Source organism: Pocillopora damicornis, chromosome 11 (assembly GCF_964200805.1).
Source record: "Pocillopora damicornis chromosome 11, jaPocDami1.2, whole genome shotgun sequence".
In the NCBI taxonomy this organism is placed as follows: Eukaryota; Metazoa; Cnidaria; class Anthozoa; order Scleractinia; family Pocilloporidae; genus Pocillopora; species Pocillopora damicornis.
In genome coordinates, this window is record NC_142680.1 from 20,018,174 (window position 1) to 20,042,554 (window position 24,381).

General features: G+C 37.2%; 6 protein-coding genes and 1 pseudogene across 6 annotated transcripts; all 7 read right to left on the bottom strand.

Moving 5' to 3' along the window:
- Positions 1 to 1,331: 1,331 nt before the first annotated feature.
- On the bottom strand, positions 1,332 to 4,667 carry LOC149038074 (melanocyte-stimulating hormone receptor-like). The gene has a single exon (XM_089186747.1). The coding sequence runs from the start codon at positions 2,673 to 2,675 to the stop codon at positions 1,752 to 1,754; it is 924 nt and encodes a 307-aa protein (XP_089042873.1). The 5' UTR covers positions 2,676 to 4,667; the 3' UTR covers positions 1,332 to 1,751.
- A 1,000-nt stretch (positions 4,668 to 5,667) lies between these two features.
- On the bottom strand, positions 5,668 to 7,378 carry LOC149038075 (melanocyte-stimulating hormone receptor-like). Its single transcript, XM_089186748.1, has one exon. It carries the CDS (start codon positions 6,792 to 6,794, stop codon positions 5,892 to 5,894), a length of 903 nt encoding a protein of 300 aa, XP_089042874.1. The 5' UTR covers positions 6,795 to 7,378; the 3' UTR covers positions 5,668 to 5,891.
- A 1,552-nt stretch (positions 7,379 to 8,930) lies between these two features.
- Positions 8,931 to 10,557, bottom strand: LOC149038076 (adenosine receptor A2a-like). Its single transcript, XM_089188547.1, has one exon. The coding sequence runs from the start codon at positions 10,422 to 10,424 to the stop codon at positions 9,480 to 9,482; it is 945 nt and encodes a 314-aa protein (XP_089044673.1). The 5' UTR covers positions 10,425 to 10,557; the 3' UTR covers positions 8,931 to 9,479.
- Positions 10,558 to 13,460: 2,903 nt separating this feature from the next.
- On the bottom strand, positions 13,461 to 14,670 carry LOC113678489 (melanocyte-stimulating hormone receptor). Its single transcript, XM_027195371.2, has one exon. It carries the CDS (start codon positions 14,530 to 14,532, stop codon positions 13,588 to 13,590), a length of 945 nt encoding a protein of 314 aa, XP_027051172.2. The 5' UTR covers positions 14,533 to 14,670; the 3' UTR covers positions 13,461 to 13,587.
- A 1,399-nt stretch (positions 14,671 to 16,069) lies between these two features.
- Positions 16,070 to 17,692, bottom strand: LOC149038077 (melanocyte-stimulating hormone receptor-like; annotated as a pseudogene).
- Positions 17,693 to 20,117: 2,425 nt separating this feature from the next.
- Positions 20,118 to 21,059, bottom strand: LOC149038078 (melanocyte-stimulating hormone receptor-like). The gene has a single exon (XM_089186865.1). It carries the CDS (start codon positions 21,057 to 21,059, stop codon positions 20,118 to 20,120), a length of 942 nt encoding a protein of 313 aa, XP_089042991.1.
- Positions 21,060 to 22,661: 1,602 nt separating this feature from the next.
- On the bottom strand, positions 22,662 to 24,054 carry LOC113678499 (melanocyte-stimulating hormone receptor). The gene has a single exon (XM_089186866.1). It carries the CDS (start codon positions 23,875 to 23,877, stop codon positions 22,927 to 22,929), a length of 951 nt encoding a protein of 316 aa, XP_089042992.1. The 5' UTR covers positions 23,878 to 24,054; the 3' UTR covers positions 22,662 to 22,926.
- Positions 24,055 to 24,381: the final 327 nt, after the last annotated feature.

Here is a 24,381-nt window from a genome sequence, read left to right on the forward strand (position 1 = left end):
GGGGACAAATATGACAATTCTTTTTAGCGATCATGGCTGTTCTTTAGATACACTTTATTAAGTAAGGAGACAATTTGCAAGTAAAAAGAAAAAGAAATGCCGTGATGGAGAGGAGAATGTTGACTGCTTACAAATATATTGATTGTGGTTGTAATCCACTGAACAAATATTGGGAAAAGACCATTTCTTCAAATGTTTGCTGCGTTCCACCTCGTGTTCTATTTGTTTTCGTCTTCATTTTGCAACGCAGTCTAATGAACAGTGGTCCACTTTTCCCGGCTTTAATTGCAGCAAGAAATGTCTGTCTTATCAGCACCTGCTAAGCTTTACTTACCTAAAAAGATTGACATAACGAACTCTCAGTAGCATTTACTATTCCAACAATGTTTGTACAACTGCTAATCATGTCGTGGAAGTGTCAAAAAATATTCTTAGTGGATTTAGCTGATGTATCGTTTCTCAATCAGACAAACCAAAAGGGAAAACGATTGTTTTAAAAAGTGGCAGGTGTTTACAATTCTTCCCTTTCTACCAACAATACACAAGAATAAATTAATAACTCTGGAGACGAAGACCCCTAGAAGGCTAACATTTCTTTTGGCCTTTTCCAGTGACACCGAAAGCCACTTAACGTTCACTTTGGCCGGAACATATTTTGAATGGCTGTTTCTGTTACTGTCACTGAAATCCATCCTTCCTATTCTTATCTCAAAAACACTTCCTAATTGGCGTTTACCATTTACAATGCGTGGGCAAACTACATGTATATCGCGTAAATTCGGAACAAACAAAAAGACGTGTCTTTGAATTTTTCAACATTATTTATATGATTTTGTATGTAAGTGCCAAGCAAAGAGACATCTGCAAAAGGCTTATTTCATAGCGCTGCTAAAAATATCCTTTCTTCTCTATCCTAAAATAAAAGGTTTGTTTTTTTTTGTGAGATCTTTATAGGTCTTGAGGCATTCTACCCTTAGAAAACTGAAAATAAAAAGATTAAGCCAAGACGTTAATCGTTTGAAGAGAAAGTTGAAATAGTGGTAATCTATAAATACATAAGAAAAAGAGGTAAATAAATAGAATTATACAATACAAAATAATAATAGTAAAAAAACTTAAATTTAGGTCTGCATTTGCATTTGAAGGAAAACGTTGAAAGACATCTGCAAGATTATTTTTCAATATGACTAAGCAAAACCTCACTCGGGGTAAATTGTTAGAAAGAAATTCAAAAACCGTAGATACCGTGATCGAATTTTGAAGGAAAAATGAGTTTTCTCAAATCAATACTCCTATGAAAAAAAAAAATGACAGGTAATGAAAAAACACGCTTTAAACCAGCGTGTCCTTTATAAAATCTCACATCTCACAATTTCTTCGTTGGTACTAATTAGCAATAAGAGGGAAGGACAAGTAATTCTTTACTATCAGCTAGAAACGATCCATCTCAGATGGAAACGAAGTGAACTCAGAGAAACTTTCGCTGATAAGGTAATTCTAAAGTGTTGCTATCAACTCTGTGCATTTGCTTCGGCAGACTCAAAATCTGAAGTGGAACTTTCATTGAATTAAGACTTGTTGTATTCATGATAGAATGTGATTGGGTTGGTTTTTCCATTTCCTTCCCTTCAGTCGTCTTCGTGCGAAAAAGCAGACTTCGTAAAAGCCTTGGGCAACAATTTACTGTCCTGTTTATCTCTCATCTACTCACATATCTGAAAAAAGTAATAATCGTGACTGAATAACTATTCTTATTGACAGCTAAATGCTTCTCTGATCGTTTGCTTTACTGCTTGTCTCACTTCACTTATTTTCCAGCAGTACAGAAACGGATTTAACGTTGAGTTAAATAAAGTTGATGTGCCTGCCACACCCCCTATGATGACTAGGTGCGATGAATAAGTTTTGCTTTGTCTGATCATAAATTCCACGAAACCATACGGCAAATAACAAACAACTAATGCCAACTGAACCCACAATGCATTGTACACTGCCTTTTTGTATTGTGTGGTATTCATTGCATTTGGGTGAACATGATCTTGTATTTGTGCATGATGATGACTTAGAGCGCAAAAGATTTTCGTGTACGACACAATTGAGATAGCGTAGCATAATGGTACAACTGTAAGGCCATACCAATTGGCTATACGGTAATCTAACGCGTAACATAAAGCAGCCACACTGGATTGAACCCAGAAGGTAACGACAACGATATATGTGCGCTTCAAAGTTACAATTTGTCTGTATCTCAGCCCCAATAACAGGGCGAGAAGTCTGTCCACGCTTATGGCCGTCATTGTCAACAAAGACACCCCACATAATACATGGCTTGTGATAAAGGTCGCGGTACTTGCGTATCGACAAGGAATCCAGTGTTCGTGAGCACTAAGCATCCAGCTTGAAGCAGACAGGGGCTGGCTTATAAGACCAACCAACAGATCAGTTGTTGCCAGACAACGATACAAGAGTTTGGACGGCGGATGAAGGGAAGAGTCTTTGTGAAGGGCAACAAGGATGAGAGAATTGCCAACAAATGCTGTGATGGAGAGGAGAATGTTGAGTGCTGCGAAAGAAAGTGATTCTTGTTGAAGCCCACCCACCAAAGAGTGAGAACATAACAGTTCTTGAAATGTTATCGTCTGTGTTCCACCTGTACTAAAATTTGTTGTCGACATTATTCTGTCAGTTGTTTCTTTTTCCTTATAGTTTATCTTTGATTGCAGCAAGAAATATTTTGTCTGAACAACATTCGCGGAGCGACGATCACTGAGACCTTAATGGCTTCTTTGATAATTTTTAAATAAAACTTCTCTACCAGCCTGTCTTAATTAAACTACACCAGGATATAATCTTTAATGTCAAAGAAAAGTAAATGTTGATTTTTCCTTGAACTTGTGAGGTGATCAGCTATTACTTTTCTTTTTTTTTAATTTTGTAATGAAACATTACATCGACTCTGAAAAGCCCTGTGGGGACGAGCCATCATTTCACAACATATATGAAAGACTATTAGAAACTTTGTCTTCTCGGGCAAAATTCATCTACAGCTAAGCGAAAAGGATGTGCTTCAGCCATGATTTAATCGATTCTCTAATAATAACAACTGTGACTCAACCGTAAGTCAGTTTTGAAAGTTATACCACGATTGCCACACAAGAGGGACCTAAGTGTGTCCTAAGTATGATCTACGTGTGTCCTTCAAGTGCTTAGCTGATTGTTTGTTTTATTGCTTGTGTCGTTTCACTTATGCCCCGGCAGTAAATGATTGGCAAACAACTTTCTTTCGTGTTAACATTCACATGAAATGACTTCCTTGTTAGCACATCAGCAAATCATCTCCTTTTACACAGAAAAAACAGGAGGCTTTTTTACTTGACTAAAGGTCACGTGTTTGCTAAGCTTATTTGTTCAATCTAACTACTGAAGATATCTTAGGCTGAATTAGAATGAAGGACACACGTAGACATTTGTGCTATTGCTATCATTATTTGAGTATTGGATGAAGAAACTCTTTCCCAGGCTTCTCAGTAAGCGCACTGTGTCAGAGGGGTAGAATGTAAAGGAAATGCATATAATTCGTATCTTTGCGAAAACATTTTAACGTGTCTTTTTTCTACTCCTTGAAAAAAAAAATTACTCAGGCAAATGATCGGGTACCAAAAAAAAAATAAAAAATTAATACCTACCATTTTCTGAAAAGGTTTTTATCATGTATGAAACTTAAGGGAAGAAAATCGCATTTCTTTTTGATGAGAGACGCTATTAACGCTACAAAATATTCTAAATCATCAGGCAGTTCAATGAAAAAGGGTCGTTTCCTGTAGGCTAATTTGACTTTATTCACGAGATATTTTTTATTTTTTCCACAATACCTGCCCGACCAACAGTAATCCACCCCCTAAGCAACATCTACTTAAAAATCTTCCTCAGAAGCGTTCTCTTATTTTATAACGCTCTTACGAACTGCCTGCTCGGTCACAAGACATGTCAAGTTTTCTTCTAAGATGTACGTGATGTTGCCCTGCTTTAGTGATTTAAATCATCCTTGTAATTAGCGTTTACTCCTTAAAAATGCAGCCACGAAATTCCTCACTTTAAGCAATACGACAATTTTTTAGCGATCATGGCTGTGCCTTATATACACATTATTAAGTAAGGAGACAATTTTAAATAAAAGGAAAAGAAATGCCGTGATGGAGAGGAGAATGTTGACTGCTCACAAATATATTGATTGCTGTTGTAATCCACCGAACAAATATTGGGAAAAGACCATTTCTTCAAATGTTTGTTATGTTCCCCTTCGTGTTATATTTGTTTTCGTCTTCATTTTGCAACGCAGTCTAATCAACAGTGGTCTACTTTTCCCGGCTTTAATTGAGCTAGACATGTTTGTCCTATCAGCTAAGCTTGCTAAGCTTTACTTACCTAAAAAGATTGACATAACGAACTCTCAGTAGCATTTACTATTCCAACAATGTTTATACAGCTGTTAATCGTGTCGTTAAAGTGTTAAAAAATGTTCTCAGTGGATCTAGCTGGTGTATCGTTTCTCAAAACGAAACAAAAAAGGAAATGATTCTTTCAAAAACTGGCAATTGTTTGCAATTCTTCCCTTTCCAAAAATACACAAGAGGAAATGAATAACTCTGAAGACGAAGACCCTTAGAAGGCTGACATTTCTTTTGGCCTTTCCCAGTGACACCGAAAGCCACTTAACCTTCACTTTAGCCGGAACATATTTTGAATGCCTGTTTCTGCTACTATCACTGAAACCCCTCTATCCTATTTTTATCTCAAAAAGACTTCCTCTGTGGCGTTAACTGTTTACAATGCGTAGGCAAACTACATGTATGTCGCGTAAATTCGGAACAAACAAAAAGATGTGTCTTCAAATTTTTCGACATTATTTGCCTTAGGTACGATTTTGTTGTAAGTGACAAGCAAAGAGACATATACAAAATGCTTATTTTATATCGCTGCTAAAACCCATTTCCTCTTAAATATTTATAGGTCTTGAGGCTTTTCCACCCTTGGAAAACTGAAAATGAAAAAAGTCAAGCCAAGACGTAAATCGTTTGAGGAGAAGGTTAAAATAGTGAGTTAAAAAAAAAAGTAAATAGTTAAAAATATACAATAAAAAATAAAAAAGAAAAATTTGAATTTAGGTTTGCATTTGCATTAAGAGGAAAACGTTGAAAGACATCTGCAACATTTTTATTTTCCAGTATGACCGAGCAAAACCTCACTCGGGGTATATTGTTAGAAAAAAAATTTAAAACCCGTAAATACCGTGATCGAATTTTTTAAGATAGGCAAAATTAGTTTTACAGATCAATACTCTTATTTCATTCCTATTCTAGAAACTTCCCATTATTTTTTCTCCATCATTTACATCGAACCAGAAAAAAAACACGCTTTAACCAGCATTTCCTTTATAAAATCTCACATCCACAATTTCTTCGTTGGTAGTAATTAGCAGTAAGAGGCAAGGACTAGTAAATCTTTACTATCATCTAGAAACGATCCATCCTAACTCAGAAAAAACTTTCGCTGATAAGGTTATGATTAAGTGTTACCATCAACTTTGTGCATTTGCCTCGGCATCTCAAAACTGAAAGATCAACCCTGCGGTGCATGCAGATTTTTCCTTCGATTGAGACTTGTTGTATTCATGATAGAGTATGATAAGGTTGGGTTTTCCATTTCCTTTCCTTCAGTTCTTTGCGTGCGAAAAAGCAGACTTCAAAGAAGCCTTGGGCAACAATTTCATTGTGCTTCCTATTTTTGCCTATCCATTCACATATCTGAGTGTAGTTCTAAAGTACTAATCATGACTAAATGATTATGCTTGGAATGTATTAATACGAGCATAATTTGGGGTAGATCTCACTTTATGGAAAGCTAAATGCTTGTCTGATCGTTTGCTTTACTGCTCGTCTCACTTCACTGATTTTCCAGCAGTAAAGGAACGGATTTAACGTTGAGTTAAAGAAAGCTAATATGCTTGCTGTACCCCACATGATGACTAGGTGTGATGAATAAGTTTTGCTTTGTCTGATCACAATTTCCACTAAATCATACGGCAAATAACAAACAACTAATGCCAACTGAACCCACAGTGCATTGAACACTGCCTTTTTGTATTGTGTGGTATTGACTGCATTCGACTGGCTCGGCTGTTGTTGAACATGATCTTGTATTCGTGTATGATGATGACCAAGAACGCAAAAAATTTTTGTGTACGACACAATTGAGATAACGTGACATAATGGTATAATTGTAATACCATACCAAATGAATATGCGATAATCTAACGCGTAACATAAAGCAGCGACACTGGATAGAACCCAAAAGGTAACTACAATGATATATGTGCGCTTCAAAGTGACAATTTGTCTGTATTTCAGCCCCAATAACAGGGCGAGAAGTCTGTCCACGCTTATGGCCGCCATTGTCAACAAAGACACTCCACATAGTGCGTAGCTTATGATATAGGTAGCGGTAATTGCGCATCGACAAGGAATCCAGTGTTCGTGAGCAATAAAAATCCAGCTGGAAGCAGCGAGAGGCTGGCTAAGGAGACCAACCAACAGATCAGTTGTTGCCAGACAACGATACAAGAGTTTGGACGGCGGATGGAGGGAAGAGTCCTTGTGAAGGGCAATAAGGATGAGTGAATTCCCAACAAATGCTGTGATGGCGAGGAGAATGTTGAGTGCTGCAAAAGAAAGTGATTCTTGTTGAAGCCCACCCACTAAAGAGGGGGAACATATCAGTTCTTCAAATGTTTTCATCTGTGTTCCACTTCTTGTGAAATTTGATATCAACGTTATTCTGTCACTTGTTTCTTTTTTGTTATAGTTTATCTTTGATTGCAGCAAGAAATATTTTGTCTGAACAACATTCGCTGGGCGACGATCACTGAGACCTTAGTGGCTTCTTTGATAGTTTTCAAATAAAACTTCTCTACCAGCCTTTCTTATTTACATTTCATCAGGATGCGTCTTTCATGTCAAAGAAAAGTAAATATGGTTTTTTCCCTTGAACTTGTGAGGTCAGGTATTACTTTTTTTTTTAATTTTGTGATGTAGCATTGACTTTGAAAAGCTCAGTGGGGACGAGCGATTAAACTATGTATGTATTTATGTATGTATGAAATAATATAAAGCAGCGACACTGAATAAAGCCCAAATAGTAGCTACAATGATATACGATCACTTCAAAGTTACAATTTGTTTGCATCTCCGCCCAATAACAGGGCGAGAGGTCTGTCCACGCTTATGGCCATCGTCATCAAAGACACTCCATATAATGCATAGCTTGTCATATAGACTGCGTCCGCAGCCTTTATCGACAAAGGCTGCAGTGTTCGTGAACAAAGGACATCCAATGAGTGGCCGCATAGAGAGGCAAGGAACAAGACCAGCTAAACATGTTTTGTGACATTTCATTCGGGAGTCTATTGTGCGCCAAAACTATGCTAATTGGTAAAGTTCAATTTGGGAATTAATAATATACATGGAAAAATTACTCAGTTCTGATTGGTTGCTAAAGTACTAAATCAGACATTCTGATTGGTCAATAATCGAAGAAACCCACAGATAGCTAATCGAATGTGAGCCTTGAATGTCGGAACAAAATTTGAATATTTGAAAATTTGCGAGCGAAACAATGGCCGGCGTTTTAAGTTGGTTTTCTTTCGCCACCACGGCTGAAAAACAGCTCAAACAACGAAAACACCGTAAAAAGCACTGCTTTCTGGTTGTCGGTTTGGAAAAAGTGGTGTTTAGAGAAGGGAATTTCCAAGGAAATCAAAAATTACGAACCGACCCAGCTTAACACTTTGCTCAAGCGATCCAACACCGAAATTAAAAATAAACATGATTAAACCTCAGAAACGACGATTCCATTGTATTGAAAGTGATTCGGACACAGACTGAACAATTCCTTGAACTTTTTTGCGCCTTAAAGAGTGAAGATATCATTCCATATTATTGTTTTGATTGTGCACGGTTGTTTTGACCGAACGCACGATTTGAATAAATTATTTTTGCACCTGTCGTATGTCATCTCGTATTTTTCCAAGTATATTATTAACACGTAATCACATAATTTTTCTCGTGCAATTTGGAATAAACAAGCACTTATTAATTTTTTCCAAAGACCACAAATTGCTTTGTTAGTCTTTAAAAAAATTTACTCGTGCCTATTTATTCCAAATTGCACTGGAAATCATGTGATAACTTATACAAATTAGCATCAGGAGTCAAAAGTATAGACATCTATGGTAGTATTATCATTTCATAACATATTTGAAAGACTATTTGAAACTTTGTCTTCTCAAGTAAAAATTCATTTACAGCTACGCGAAGAGGATGGAGTGTTACGTTCAATTTTGGAAAAACGAGAGCTTCTGATAGATCTCTATCTTCAATGTTCTTCTTTAAACACAATTTCGAATGGTTCACAAGTAAATTATTAACATCTCAAATTTACAAGCATTATGGACATTTTCTAATAAAAAAACAAATTCGATTTCATAAAAGGCTTTGTAACCGACCCGTGCGGCAAGAGGGCGTGTGGCAACTATACAATTTGCATTTGTCAAGTAACTGCGAAATTATTTTATATTGTTTTTCTTTCACTTGAATCACTATTGTAATGTTCTGTTTCTATTTTAGTGAGGTTGTGTATGAATTACGTAACGCCGATAGCGATTTATTTCTCGCCAGCATAAGCGTTGTTTTCGTTAGATAATTCTTATTGCCAGTTGGTTTCAACAAAGTCAGTCGTTTCGTTAGTTTTTACTAGCGCCGTGTTGCTTTTGTTCAAGAGTTTTACTACCGGACCTGGTTACGCCACAAATTGTAATTTTGTTTCTATTTCATGTTCCTTGTCGTTATTGTTGTTGTTGTTATATTTGTACTTAGATATTTGTATCAATGGTTTATTTTCAGTTGACATTCGCATCTACACTTTTTACATATAGATATTCGTCTATCTGGGAAATAGATTAAATGTGTATTCATGTTGTGGCGTTAAACATACAGTATTAATTTACAGGGCGTCAATGACATGCGCATTTATTCAGAAAAAAACAAAAAATTGATATTGTTTTACCGTCAAGAGAAACACACCCATCAGCTCTCTGTAATTACTCCTTAAAATTTTACCTCATACTAACATATGAAATATTAATGAGAAATATTATTAAGAAATATTATTAAGAAAGACAAGACAATAAAATATTACTTAGAAGGACAAGACGATGAAATAAAATCTAAAAGTTGTCGTAAAGGTGTAAGGATAAGTGCGGCTACAGAGTGTGGTTACAGAGTTTCGATTTACTTTCTTTCATGATATAGAAGTAAAGAATATCAACAACGGCTTCAGCAATGATTTAATTGATTCTCTTATAATAACCGTGACTTTGTAAGTCAGTTTTGAAAGTTATGCCACGATTGCCACTCATGAGGGATCTAAGTCCATAGACAGCAAAGTGCTTGTCTGATTGTCTGCTTCAGTGCTTGTCTCATTTCACTAATCTTCCAGCAGTATAGGAACGGGTTTAACGTCGAGTTCAAGTTAACTAAGGTGCCTGATATTCCCAGGGCGACGACTAAATGTGATAAATTTGCTTGACTGTGAGCCATCACAATTGCCACTACACTAACTGGTACGTAACAAGCAAGTAATACTAACTGCACCAACAGTGCACTGTACACTGCATTTCTGTATTGCGCCATGTTCAGTGCATTTGGTTGGCCCGGCTGTTGTTGAACATGATCTTGTATTTGAGCCTGATGACGGCGAAGAGCGAGGAAAATCTTAGCATATGAAGCAATCGAGATTAATAGGCAAGATAAGATGATAATGCGACCAAACCACTGCACTATATGAAACACTAACATGCGGCATAGAGTAGCGACACCGGTTATGATCCAAAGAGTAACGACAATGACATATGTGCGCTTTAAAGTTACAGTTTGTTTGTATCTCAGCCCCAACAACAGGGCGAGAAGTCTGTCCATGCTCATGGCTGCCATTGTCAACAAAGACATTAAAGATAATCCATACCCTGAAACGAAGGCTGCCTCCCATGCGAATCGACAAAATCTCCACTGCTCACGAAAAACCGACATCCAAAGAGTGACAACGAGAGGCTGGCCTACCAGACCAACCAACAGATCAGTTGTTACCAGACAACGATACGAGAGTTTGGATGGCGGATGAATGGAAGATATCTTGTGAAGTGCAATGAAGATCAGTGAATTCCCAAGAAATGCTGTCAGGGAAAAGAAAATGTTGACTGCTGACAGAGGTAAGGAGTATTGTTGCAATTCGCCCGCCAAAGAAGATGAGCATACAAGATCTTCTAATGTTCTCATCTGCGTTCCATCCCCCGTGGACTTTGTCGCCGCCATCAGTCTGCAAAAGTTGCAATTTTTTTCTTATAGGTTATCTGTAATTTGTCAACAGAATAAAAGAGATGGTAAGTTTTGAGCTCGGTAAAGAAATATAGAGAGATGTTTTTCGTCTTGTCAAGAGCGTGGGACATAGAAAAAAACTTTGAGTCCCCGAGAGGAATCCAACCTCAGACCGTCTCTATTCCACCGCCTGTTATATTAGATCAGTTTATGTCGTCACCTTTCTGCAGTTTGGTAAACGGTCGCTTCCTTTTCCCTGCAATTTATCTATAACTGCAACGAGAGATCTTTCGTTTAGAAAGCTCCCGCGCGGTGGTTATCACTTAAACCTTAATTTTGTAAGAGGATTCACATGACCTGACATGCTTAATAAAGTTTTCTGTTTTGAAATCGAGCTCAAACTCTATATTTTGTGGAAAAAAAACATCATCTCATCTCGAATTTTGTAGCAGCTGTTCCTTGCAATTATCATTAGCCATGAAAGGGCCCAATTTCTCAGTGAGAAGCAATTCTGTAGCCTTTTGTTCTGGCTATACTGAGCTAAATTCCCTTGATTTTTCTAACCTGTTAGTATTTATTTCATTTTGATAAAATAATTAGTGATTTCAAATTAAAGACCGTAGGTCGTCTGAAATGTCCTTTTCTGTTTTTGAAAAGGGTAGAATCACCCTCTAGGCCAGAAATTAAATATTTCTCTCGGCAAATTAATTGCCTGTTACACAGGTAAAAACAGGAAGTTTATCAGAATGTATTTGCCCTTTTCAGATGAATTTGATTCAGGCAAACATGTAAGTATTGAAAGAGAAAGACTGACATTGACCTTCGTTTGAAAAGTTGATTAGGTGCAGAAATGTTATCCAGGAGAGTCGTGTTTCTTTAAAGGGAGCTCGAGAGACAATCAGTATAAATACCAGCAAATGTTCATCATTTTGCAACTCAGCAAACGGCTATTTCGTTTTTATGCACGGTATTTGTAACTGTGAGTAACGAGAGATACTTTTTTTCATGACATTACAAACCTAGCCACGATGACTTTAACTGGCTCACTGTCTGTGATAACATTTGCGCAGAAAATTTCGCTGATTTCGCAGCAGGGTTTATCTATTCAAAATGAAATGCAAACTGCCTATTTAGTCAAAAGATATAGCAATTTTACCACAGGGAGCTCCAGAGGATAACAGGCTTAGATCATCACTATCAATTTCAGTTCGTAGTAACAGATGATTCTTTAACACGGATAGAGAATCACCTAAAATTATTGTTAATTTGAAATTATTCTACCTTTGTATTCTAAAATGTCCTTGCATGCATGGCACTGAAATTAATTTCTCCAAAACACCATTTACGACACTAACAAGACCAACCAACAGATCAGTTGTTGCCAGACAACTTGACATGAGTTTGGACGGCGGATGGAGGGAGATTCCTTATCAAGGGTAACAAGAATAGGAGAATTCCCAAGAAATGCTCTGATGGAGGAGAAAATATTGACTGCTGACAAATATATTGCTTGCTGTTGTAATCCACGGAGCGAATATGGGGAACAAACCAGTTCTACAAATGTTTGCTGCATTCCACTTCGTGTTATATTTGTTGTCGTCTTTTTTGCAGCGCAGTCCAATGAACAGTGGTCGACTTTCCCGGCAAATTGCAGTAAGAAATGTTTGTCTTATCGACACCTGCTAAGCTTTACCCTTTTAAAAAGATTGACATAACGAACTCTCAATAGCATTTACTATTCCAAAAATGTTTGTACAGCTGTTAATCGTGTCGTGGAAGTGTCAAAAAATGTTCTCAGTGGATTTAGCTGGTGTATCGTTTCTCAATCAGATGAACAAAGAGGGGAAACGATTGTTTTAAAAACTGGCAATTGTTTGCAATTCTTCCCTTTCTGCTAACAATACACAAGAAGAAATAAATAACTGAACACGAAGACCCCTAGAAGTCTGGTATTTCTTTAGGCCTTTTCCAGTGAAATCGAAAGGCACTTAACATTCACTTTAGCCGGAACACATTTTAAATGACTGTTCCTTTTCACTGTCACTTAAACCCTTCTTTCCTATCGTTATCTTAAAAAGACTTCCTCAGCGGCTTTTATTGTTCACAATGCGTGGGCAAACTATGTATGTCGCGTAAGTTCGGAACAAACAAAAAAGAATTGCCTTTTAAATTTTCCGACATTATTTGCCTTAGGTATGATATTCCTCTAAGTGGCAAGCAAAGAGACATCTGTAAAATGCCTATTTTATAGCGCTGATAAAAACCCTTTCCTCTCTATCATGAAGTAAAACTATTATTTTGTTGGTGAGATTTTTACAGGTCTTGAGGCATTTTTACCCTTGGAAAACTAAAAATACAAAAGATCAAGCCAAATAAAAAATATCAAAAGTAAAAAAATCAAAATAAAAGTTTAAATTTAGGTTTACATTTGCATTTTGAGGAAAACGTAAAAAGACATCTGCAACATTTTTGTTTTGCAATATGACAAAGCAAAAACCTCACTCGGTTTGTTGTTTGTTTGTTAGAAAAAATTCAAAACCCGTAATTACCGTTATCGAATTTTAAAAATAGACAAAATGAGTTTGTCAATTCAATGCTCTTTTTTCATTCCTATTCTAGGATCTTCCTTGCATTTTTTTTCTCCATGATTTCCATCGAACCGGAAAAAAAAAAAAAAAACACGCTTTAACCAGCGTGTCCTTTATAAAATGTCACACCTCACAATTTCTTCGTTGGTAGTAATTAGCTATAAGAGGCGAGCACAAGTGAATCTTTGCTATCAGCTTGAAACGATCTATCTTAACTCAGAAAACTTTCGCTAATAAGGTAATGATTTAGTGTTACTATCAACTCTATACATTTGCCTGGACAAACTCAAAATTTAAAGTTCAGTCCTGCGGTGCATGTATATCTTTCCTTCGATTAAGACTTGTTGTATTCATGATAGAGTGTAATAAAGTTGGTTTTCCATTTCCTTTCCTTCAGTTTTCTACGTGCGAAAAAGCAGACTTCGTACAAACCTTGGGCAACAACTTTATTTTTCTGCTTATTTTTTACCTATCCATTCACGTATCTGAATAGAGTTCTAAAGTAATGATCGTGACTGAATAACTATTCTTAGAATGTATTAATACGAGCATAATTCGGGGTAGATCTTACCTTATGGACAGCTAAATGCTTGTCTGATCATTTGCTTTACTGCTTGTCTCACTTCACTTATTTTCCAGCAGTACAGAAACGGATTTAACGTTGAGTTAAAGTAAATTACTGTAGACGTTACACCCGCTCTGATGACTAGGTGCGATGAATAAATTTTGCTCTGTCTAATTGCAATTTCCACTAAACCATAATAATACGGGAAATAACAAATAATTAATGCCAACTGAACCCACAGTGCATTGTACACTGCCTTTTTGTATTGTGTGGTATTCACTGCATTTGGTTGGCTCGGCTGTTGTTGAACATGATCTTGTATTTGTGTATGATGATGATTTAGAGCGCAAAAAATTTTTGTGTAAGACACAATTGAGATAAAGTAAGATAATGGTATAACTGTAATACCATACCAAATGTATATGCGGTAATCTAACGCGTAACATAAAGCAGCGACACTGGATTGAACCCAAAAGGTAACTACAACGATAGATGTGCGCTTAAAAGTTACAATATATCTGTACCTCAGCCCTAATGACAGGGCGAGAAGTCTGTCCACGCTTATGGCCGTCATTGTCAACAAAGACACTCCACATAATACGTGGCTTGTGATAACGGCCGCGGTACTAACGTATCGACAAGGAATCCAGTGTTCGTGAGTAATAAACATCCAGCTAGAAGCAGCGAGAGGCTGGCTAACGAGACCAACTAACAGATCAGTTGTTGCCAGACAACGATACAAGAGTTTGGACGGCGGATGGAGGGAAGATTCCTTGTGAAGGGCAATGAGGATGAGAGAATTTCCAACAAATGCTGTGATGGAGAGGAGAATGTTAACTGCTGCGAAAGAAAGTGATGCTTTTTGAAGCCCACCCACCAAAGAGGAAGAACATATTATTTCTTCAAGTGTTTTCATCTGTGTTCCACTTCTTGTGAAATTTGATATCAACATTATTCTGTCACTCGTTTCTTTCTTCTTACAGTTTATCTTTGATTGCAGCAAGAGATATTTTGTCTGAACAACATCCGCGGAGCGACCATCACTGAGACCTTAATGACTTCTTTGATAATTTCAAATAAAACTTTTCTACCAGCCTGTCTTATTTACATTGCATCAGGATATGTCTTTCATGTCAAAGAAAAGTAAATAATTTTTTTTTTCTTGAACTCCTGATGTAGCATTCACTCTGAAGAGGCCCTTGGGGACGAGCGATTAAACTATGTATGTATTTATGCGTGTATGAAATAATATAAAGCAGCGACACTGAATAAAGCCCAATGATAGCTAAAATGATACGCGCTCACTTCAAAGTTACAATTTGCTTGTATCTCAGCCCCAATAACAAGTCTGTCCACGCTGATGGTCATCGTCATCAAAGATCCTCCACATAATACATAACTTGTTATGTTGAGTGCGTCCGCTGTGTTTAGCGATAAATGCTGGAGTGTTCGTGAACAAAGGACATCCTTTGTGGCCGCATAGAGAGGCAGGGAACAAGACCAACCAAACATATTTTGTGACATTTCGTTCGGGAGTCTATTGTGTGCCCAAGCTATGTGAGTGTCTAATCGGTGTCGATTTGGGAATAAATCAACATCAAGAGTCAAACGTATAGACATCTATAGTAGTATTATCATTTCACAACATATTTGAAAGACTATTTGAAACTTTAACTTCTCAGGTAAAAATTCAGTTACAGCTAAGGGAAGAGGATGGAGTGTTTTTTTTTGGAAAAACGAGAGCTTCTGATAGATCTCTATCGTCAATGTTCTTCTTTACACACAATTTCGAATGGTTCACAAGTAAATTATTAACATCTCAAATTTACAAGCGTTATGGACACTTTCTAATAAAAAACAAATTCGATTTTATAACAGGCCTTGTAACAGACTCGCGCGGTAATAGGTCGTGTGGCAACTAGGATTTGCATTTGTATTTATTGTCAAGTAATTGCGAAATTATTTTATATTGTTTTTCTTACACTTGGACTTCTATTGTCGCGTTTTGTTTCTATTTGCGTGAGGTTGTGTTAGAATTGCATAACGCCGGCAGCGATTTATTTCTCACCAGCAGAGGCGTTGTTTTGGCTAGATAATTCTCATTGCTAATTGATTTCAACTAAGTCAGTCGTTCGTTAGTTTTTGCTAGCGCCGTGTTGCTTTTGTTTAAGAGGTTTACTACTGGACCTGGTTATGCCACAAATTATCAGTTTATTTCTATTTCATGTTCCTTGTCGTTATTGTTGTTGTTGTTATATTTGTACCTAGATATTTGTATCAATGATTTTATCAATATTTATTTTTTTGAATCACATCTACACTTTCTACATCTAAATATTCGTCTATCTGGGAAATAGATTAAATGTGTATTCATGTGGTGGCGTTAAACGTGTATTATTTATTTACAGGGCGTCAATGATATGCGTATTTATTCAGAAAAAACCATAAAATTGATATTATTTTACAGTCAAGAGACAAATATACCCAATAGCTCTCCGTAATTACTCCTTAAAGCTTTACCCCATAGGAACATACGAAATATTACTAAGAAATATTACTAAGAAAGACAAGACAATAAAATAAGATTGTTTCGATTATGTGTTGTCGTAAAAGTGTAATGATAAGTGCCGATACAGAGTGTGGTTACAGAGTTTCGATTTACTTTCTTTCACGATAGAAGTAAAAAATATCAACAACAGCTTCAGCAATGATTTAATTGATTCTCTAATAATAATCGTGACTTTGTAAATCAGTTTTGAAAATTATACCACGATTGCTACACAAGAGGGATCTAAGTCCATGGACAGCAAAGCGCTTGTCTGATTCTTAGCTTCACTACTTGCCTCACTTCACTAATCTTCCAGCAGTAAAGAAACGGGTTTAACGTCGAGTTTAAATAAACGAGGGTGTTGGCTATTCCCAGTGCGACGACTAAATTTGATAAATTTGCTTGTTTAGGACCCATCACAATTGCCACTGCACTAACTGGTACGTAACAAGCAAGTAATACTAACTGTATCGACAGTGCACACTGCCTTTCTGTATCGCGCCATGTTCAGTGCATTTAGTTCGCTCGGCTGTTGTTGAACATGATCTTGTATTTGAGCCTGATGACGGCGAAGAGCGAGGAAAATCTTAGCAAATGAAGCAATCGAGATTATTAGGCAAGATGAGATTATAATGCGACCAAACCACTGCGCTATACGAAAAACTAACATGCGGCGTAGAGTAGCGATAACTGTTATGATCCAAACAGTAACAACAATGACATATGTGCGCTTCAGAGTTACAATTTGTTTGTATCTCAGCCCCAACAACAGGGCGAGAAGTCTGTCCACGCTCATGGCTGCCATTGTCAACAAAGACATTAAAGATAATCCATACGCTGAAATGAAGGCTGTTTACCATGCAAATCGATAAAGTATCCACTGTTCATGAACAACTGACATCCAAAGAGTGGCAACGAGAGGCTGGCCTACCAGACCAACCAACAGATCAGTTGTTGCTAAACAACGATACAAGAGTTTGGATGGCGGATGAATGGAAGATGTCTTGTGAAGTGCAACGAAGATCAGAGAATTCCCAAGAAATGCTGTCAGAGAAAAGAAAATGTTGACTGCTGACAGAAGTAAGGAGTATTGTTACAATTCGCCCGCCAAAGAAGAGGAGCATACAAGATCTTCTAATGTTCTCATCTGCGTTCCATCCCCCGTGGACTTTGTCGCCGCCATCAGTCTGCAAAAGTTGCAATTTTTTTCTTATAGGTTATCTGTAATTTGTAAACAGAATAAGAGAGATGATAAGTTTTGAGCTCGGTAAAGAAATATAGAGAGATGTTTTTCGTCTTGTCAAGAGCGTGGGACATAGAGAAAACTCTGAGCCCCCGAGAGGAATCCAACCTCAGACCGTCTCTATTCCACCGCCTGTTAGATCAGTTTATGTCGTCACCTTTCTGCAGTTTGGTAAACGGTCGCTTCCTTTTCCCTGCAATTTATCTATAACTGCAACGAGAGATCTTTCGTTTAGAAAGCTCCCGCTCGGTGGTTATCACTTAAACCTTAATTTTGTAAGAGGATTCACACGACCTGACATGGTTAATAAAGTTTTCTATTTTGAAATCGAGCTCAAACTCTATATTTTGTGGAAAAAAAACATCATCTCATCTCGAATTTTGTAGCAGCTGTTCCTTGCAATTATCATTAGCCATGAAAGGACCCAATTTCTCAGTAATAAGCAATTCTGTAGCCTTTTGTTCTGGCTATACTGAGCTAAATTCCCTTGATTTTTCTAACTTGTTAGTATTTCTTTCATTTTGATAAAATAATTAGTGATTTCAAATTAAAGACCGTAGGTCGTCTGAAATGTCCTTTTCTGTTTTTGAAAAGGGTAGAATCACCCTCTAGGCCAGAAATTAAATATTTCTCTCGGCAAATTAATTGCCTGTTAAACAGGTAAAAACAGGCAGTTTATCAGAATGTATTTGCCCTTTTCAGATGAATTTGATTCAGGCAAACATGTAAGTATTGAAAGAGAAAGACTGACATTGACCTTCGTTTGAAAAGTTGATTAGGTGCAGAAATGTTATCCAGGAGAGTCGTGTTTCTTTAAAGGGAGCTCGAGAGACAATCAGTATAAATACCAGCAAATGTTCATCATTTTGCAACTCAGCAAACGGCTATTTCGTTTTTATGCACGGTATTTGTAACTGTGAGTAACGAGAGATATTTTTTTCATGACATTACCAACCTAGCCACGATGACTTTAACTGGCTCACTGTCTGTGATAACATTTGCGCAGAAAATTTCGCTCATTTCGCAGCAGAGTTTATCTATTCAAAATGAAATGCAAACTGCCTATTCAGTCAAAAGATATAGCAATTTTACCACAGGGAGCTCCAGAGGATAACAGGCTTAGATCATCACTATCAATTTCAGTTCGTAGTAACAGATGATTCTTTAACACGGATAGAGAATCACCTAAAATTATTGTTAATTTGAAATTATTCTACCTTTGTATTCTAAAATGTCCATGCATGCATGGCACTGAAATTAATTTCTCCAAAACACCATTTACGACACTAACAAGACCAACCAACAGATCAGTTGTTGCCAGACAACTTTACATGAGGTTGGACGGCGGATGGAGGGAGGATTCCTTATCAAGGGTAACAAGAATAGGAGAATTCCCAAGAAATGCTCTGATGGAGGAGAAAATATTGACTGCTGACGAATATATTGCTTGCTGTTGTAATCCACGGAGCGAATATGGGGAACAGACCAGTTCTACAAATGTTTGCTGCATTCCACTTCGTGTTATATTTGTTGTCGTCTTTTTTGCAGCGCAGTCCAATGAACGGTGGTCGACTTTCTCGGCAAATTGTAGCAAGAAATGTTTGTCTTATCGGCACCTGCTAAGCTTTACCCTTTTAAAAAGATTGACATAACGAACTCTCAGTAGCATTTACTATTCCAAAAATGTTTGTACAGCTGTTAATCGTGTCGTGGAAGTGTCAAAAAATGTTCTCAGTGGATTTAGCTGGTGTATCGTTTCTCAATCAGTCAAACCAAAAGGGAAAACGATTGTTTTAAAAAGTGGCAAGTGTTTACAATTCTTCCCTTTCTACCAACAATACACAAGAAGAAATTAATAACTCTGGAGACGAAGACCCCTAGAAGGCTAGCATTTCTTTTGGCCTTTTCCAGTGACACCGAAAGCCACTTAACGTTCACTTTGGCCGGAACATGTTTTGAATGCCTGTTCCTGCCACTGTCACTGAAATCCATCCTTCCTATTCTTATCTCAAAAACACTTCCTTGGTGGCGTTTACCGTTTACAATGCGTGGGCAAACTACATGTATATCGCGTAAATTCGGAACAAACAAAAAGACGTGTCTTTGAATTTTTCAACATTATTTATATGACGATTGTTTTAAAAACTGGCAATTGTTTGCAATTCCTCCCTTTCTGCTAACAATACACAAGAAGAAATAAATAACTGAACACGAAGACCCCTAGAAGTCTGGTTTTTCTTTAGACCTTTTCCAGTGAAATCGAAAGGCACTTAACATTCACTTTAGCCGGAACATATTTCAAATGATTGCTCCTTTTCACTATCACTTAAACCCTTCTTTCCTATCGTTATCTTAAAAAGACTTCCTCAGCGGCTTTTACTGTTTACAATGCGTGGGCAAACTATGTATGTCGCGTAAGTTCGGAACAAACAAAAAAGAATTGCCTTTTAAATTTTCCGGCATTATTTGCCATAGGTATGATATTCCTCTAAGTGGCAAGCAAAGAGACATCTGTAAAATGTCCATTTTATAGCGCTGCTAAAAACCCTTTCCTCTCTATCATGCAATAAAACTATTATTTTGTTGGTGAGATCTTTACAGGTCTTGAGGCATTTTTACCCTTGGAAAACTAAAAATACAAAAAAACAAGCCAAGACGTAAATCGTTTGAGAAGAAAGTACTGAATAACTTTTCTAACTATTCTTAGAATGTATTAATACGAGCATAATTTGGAGAGGATCTCACTTCATGGACAGCTAAATACTTGTCTGATTGTCTGCTTCACTGCTTGTCTCACTTCACTTATTTTCCAGCAGTACAGAAACGGATTTAACGTTGAGTTAAAGTAAATTACTGTAGATGTTACACCCCCTATGATGACTAGGTGCGATGAAGATGTTTTCCTTTGTCTGATCGCAATTTCCACTAAACCGTAATGATACGGCAAATAACAAGCAACTAATGCCAACTGAACCCACAGAGCATTGTACACTGCTTTTTTGTATTGTGTGGTATTCATTGCATTTGGTTGGCCCAGCTTTTGTTGAACATGATCTTGTATTTGTGTATGATGATGACTCAGAGCGCAAAAAATTTTTGTGTACGACACAATTGAGATAACGTGACATAGTGGTATAACTGCAATACCATACCAAACGAATATACGGTAATCTAACGTGTTACATAAAGTAGCGACACTGGATAGAACCCAAAAGGTAACGACAACGATATAAGTGCGCTTCAAAGTTACAATATGTCTGTATCTCAGCCCCAATAACAGGGCGAGAAGTCTGTCCACGCTTATGGCCGTCATTGTCAACAAAGACACTCCACATAATACGTGTGTTGTGAAAACTGCCGCGGTACTAGCGTATCGACAAGTAATCCAGTGTTCGTGAGCAATAGACATCCAGCTAGAAGCAGCGAGAGGCTGGCTAACGAGACCAACCAACAGATCTGTTGTTGCCAAACAACGATATAAAAGTTTGGAGGGCGGGTGAAGGGAAGATACCTTGTGAAGAGCAATAACGATGAGAGAATTCCCAACAAATGCTGTGATGGAGAAGAAAATGTTGACCGCTGCGAAAGAAACTGATTCTCGTTGAAGCTCACCCGTTAAAGAGGAAAAACATAGGAGTTCTGTTATCGTCTGTGTTCCACCTTTGGTGAAATTTGTTATCGACATCATTCTGTACTTGTTTCCTTTTTCTTAAAGTTTATCTTTGATTGCAGCAAGAAATATTTTGTCTGAACAACATTCGCCGAGCGACGATCGCTGAGACCTTAATGACTTCTTTGATGATTTTCAAATAAAACTTCTCTACAAGCCTGTCTTATTTACATTGCATCAGGATATGTCTTTTATGTCAAAGAAAATTAAATGTTGTTTACCTCCCTTGAGCTTGTGAGGTCATCAGGTATTACTTTTTTTTTAAATTTTGTAATATAACATTGATCTGAAAAGCTCCGTGTGGACGAGCCAATAAGCCATGTATGTATTTATGTGTGTATGGAATAATATAAAGCAGCGACGCTGAATAAAACCCAAATGGTAGCTACAATGATATACGTGCGTTTCAAAGTTACAGTTTGTTTGTATCTCAGCCCCAATAACAGGACGAGAAGTCTGTCCACGCTGATGGCCATCGTCATTAAAGACCCTCCACGTAATGCATAGCTCGCTATTAAGGCTGCAGACTGACGTCCTTAGTAGCGCATCAACAAATCATCTCCTTTCACACAGAAAAAACGGGAGGCTTTTTTTTATATTGATACTTACCATTTTCTGAAAAGGTTATTATGTATTAAATTTTAGAGAAGAAAATCGCATTTCTTTTTGACGAGAGACACTATTAACGCTACAAAATATTCTACATTATTAGGTAGTTCTATAAAAAAGGGTCATTTCCTGTGGGCTAATTTGACTTTATGTTACGAGAGATTTTTTGCTCTTTCCCCAACATCCGCCCGGCCGTGAATAATTCACCTTCTTAGCAACATCTAATTAAACATCTTCCTCAGAAGCATTTTCTTATTTTATAACGCTCTTACGAACTGCCTAATCTGTCACAAGACATATCTATTTTTATTCTGAGATGTATATGACGTTGCCCTGCTTTTGTAAATTCAATCATCATTGTCACTAGCGTTTGCTCCTTAAAAATGTAGCCATGAAATCCCTTTTGCATGAAAAGTATGACAGTTTTTTTAACGATCACGTTTGTGCCTTATATTCACATTATCAAACAAAAGGCGACAATTTGTAACCAAAAAGCACTTTTGTAAAATTTTATTCAGCTTCATTCTTTTAAGGCCTCAGAATGAAGCCGGAAGTCTATTGTGCGCCACAACTACGTGTTTGTTTAATTCGGCAGTAAAATTTAATTTAGGAACAAATTAGCATCAAGAGTCAAACGCACAGACACCTGTGATTCTATCATTATTTCACAACGTAAGATCAAACTTTTTCAGTTATAAATTCATTTCTCGCCAAGCGAAGAGGTTGAAGTGCTACATTCAATTTCGGAAATCGAGATATTTTGTAATGAACTCTGTAGGAGTTGGGGATGTTCAACTTTATTCGAAACACACACGCATTTTTCACTGGTAATATGAACATTTCTAAAATCATATGCATTTTGGATTCTTTTACAATAAAACAAATTCAGGTTTATTGCTGACTTGTGACCGACTCGTATCGCAATATAATGTTAACGTCAAGCGCTTTATTTTAGAAAGAAAAAGAAATCCAAATTATTTTATCGTCAACAAACAAATTCATTCATCAGTTCTCCTTCACTGGAACGTTAAGATCAGACTTTATTAACTTTAACATGAAAGTTAGACAAGACAGCAGAATTAAAGTGACGTATCTTTAGTTTTCCTCTATCATGGATGAATGCATACTCTTCGTTTCGTTTATGTATTGTGGTATTTACGTTAAGTGGCTTCTCTTGAAAAATATTTTAAAGATGTGGTTATAGTGTTTCGGTTTCGCTGCCTTTTGGGATGAGGAAATAAAGAATATCAACAACAGATTGTAAATCTAGAGAGAACTAAGTCCATGGACAGCAAAGTGCTTGTCTGATTGTCCGCTTCACTGCTTGTCTCACTTCACTAATCTTCCAGCAATAAAGAAACGGGTTTAACGTCGAGTTAAAGTAAACTAGGACAACTGCTATTTCCCTGATGACCACCAATAAGTAAGGTGGATATGGACTACTCTCGCTAATTACAATTGCCACTATAAAATATGGAAAATAACAGACAACTAATGCTAACTGCACCCACAGTGCACTGTGCACTGCCTTTCTGTATCGCGCCATGTTCAGTGCATTCGGTTGGTCCGGCTGTTGTTGAACATGATCTTGTACTTGAGCCTGATGATGGCGGAGAGCACAGAAAATCTTTTTGTACGAGGCGATTGAGATAACTAGGCAAGATGATACAGCTATAGAGCTATACCACGTACTTATACGGTGATTTAAAATGTAAAATGGAGCGCTTACAAGGGATGCAACCCAAAACAGAGCTAAAATAGCATATATGCGCTTCAAAGTTACAATTCGTTTGTATCTCAGCCCCAACAACAGGGCAAGAAGTCTGTCCACGCTTATGGCCGTCAAAGAAAATAAAGATACTCCGCATAATACATGGCTTGTTATGTATACCCCATCATATGTGAATCGGAAAATACTCCAGTTCTGAAGAGTGCAGGAGATCAAAAAGGTAGCATAGAGAGGCTGGTTAACAAGACCAACCAACAGATCAGTTGTCGCTAAACAACAATACAAGAGTTTGGACGGCGGATGAAGGGAAGATTCCTTATGAAGGGCAACAAGGATAAGAGTATTCCCAAGAAATGCAGTGATGGAGAGGAGAATGTGAACCGCTGAGAAAAAAAAAGATTGTTGATGGAACTCACGTACCAGATAGGGGGACCAACCTAATTCTTCTAAGAGAGTTTTCGTCTGTGCTTCACCTTCTGTTAAATTACCAGTCGCCATAATTTCTCAGTTCAACAACAAGGCTGTGGTACATTAAAGAACAAGGAATTATGATCCACGATTCCAGGTATCCATTGTTCTAAGGTGCCAACTAAAGTTTTGACGGCAGATAAAGGGAAGATTCCTTGTGAACGGGACTTAGGACTTGGGAAGGAAAAGAAAAGGTGTGTGGAAGAGCAGAATTTTGACCGACTGAATTATAAATTGATTGCTTTCGTAATCCACCAACCAAAGGAGGTGAACATGACTGCTTTTAAAATCTTTGTTTCGCTTCACCTCTTATCAAATTTCCGGTCGTGCTCATCTGACAATCAAGCTTAATGGACGTCTGCCGCCATTTTTCGGTTTTTAATTGTCTGAAGACATATGTTTTCTTAAGAGCACATCCCGGGCCATTAATACTCAAAGGTACTTTCATTGAAAAGTTGCCTTAAAAAAACTTCCTGAAGCAATTACTCACCTAATTTGATTTTTTTAAAGTTTTTTATTACGAACCAAAGGGAA

Excerpts from the sequence above, each read along its gene's own strand:
- LOC149038075 (XM_089186748.1), bottom strand. The coding sequence starts at position 6,794 with ATGAAAACATTTGAAGAACTGATATGTTCCCCCTCTTTAGTGGGTGGG.
- LOC113678489 (XM_027195371.2), bottom strand. The coding sequence starts at position 14,532 with ATGTTGATATCAAATTTCACAAGAAGTGGAACACAGATGAAAACACTT.
- LOC149038074 (XM_089186747.1), bottom strand. The coding sequence starts at position 2,675 with ATGTCGACAACAAATTTTAGTACAGGTGGAACACAGACGATAACATTT.
- LOC149038076 (XM_089188547.1), bottom strand. The coding sequence starts at position 10,424 with ATGGCGGCGACAAAGTCCACGGGGGATGGAACGCAGATGAGAACATTA.
- LOC149038078 (XM_089186865.1), bottom strand. The coding sequence starts at position 21,059 with ATGATGTCGATAACAAATTTCACCAAAGGTGGAACACAGACGATAACA.
- LOC113678499 (XM_089186866.1), bottom strand. The coding sequence starts at position 23,877 with ATGGCGACTGGTAATTTAACAGAAGGTGAAGCACAGACGAAAACTCTC.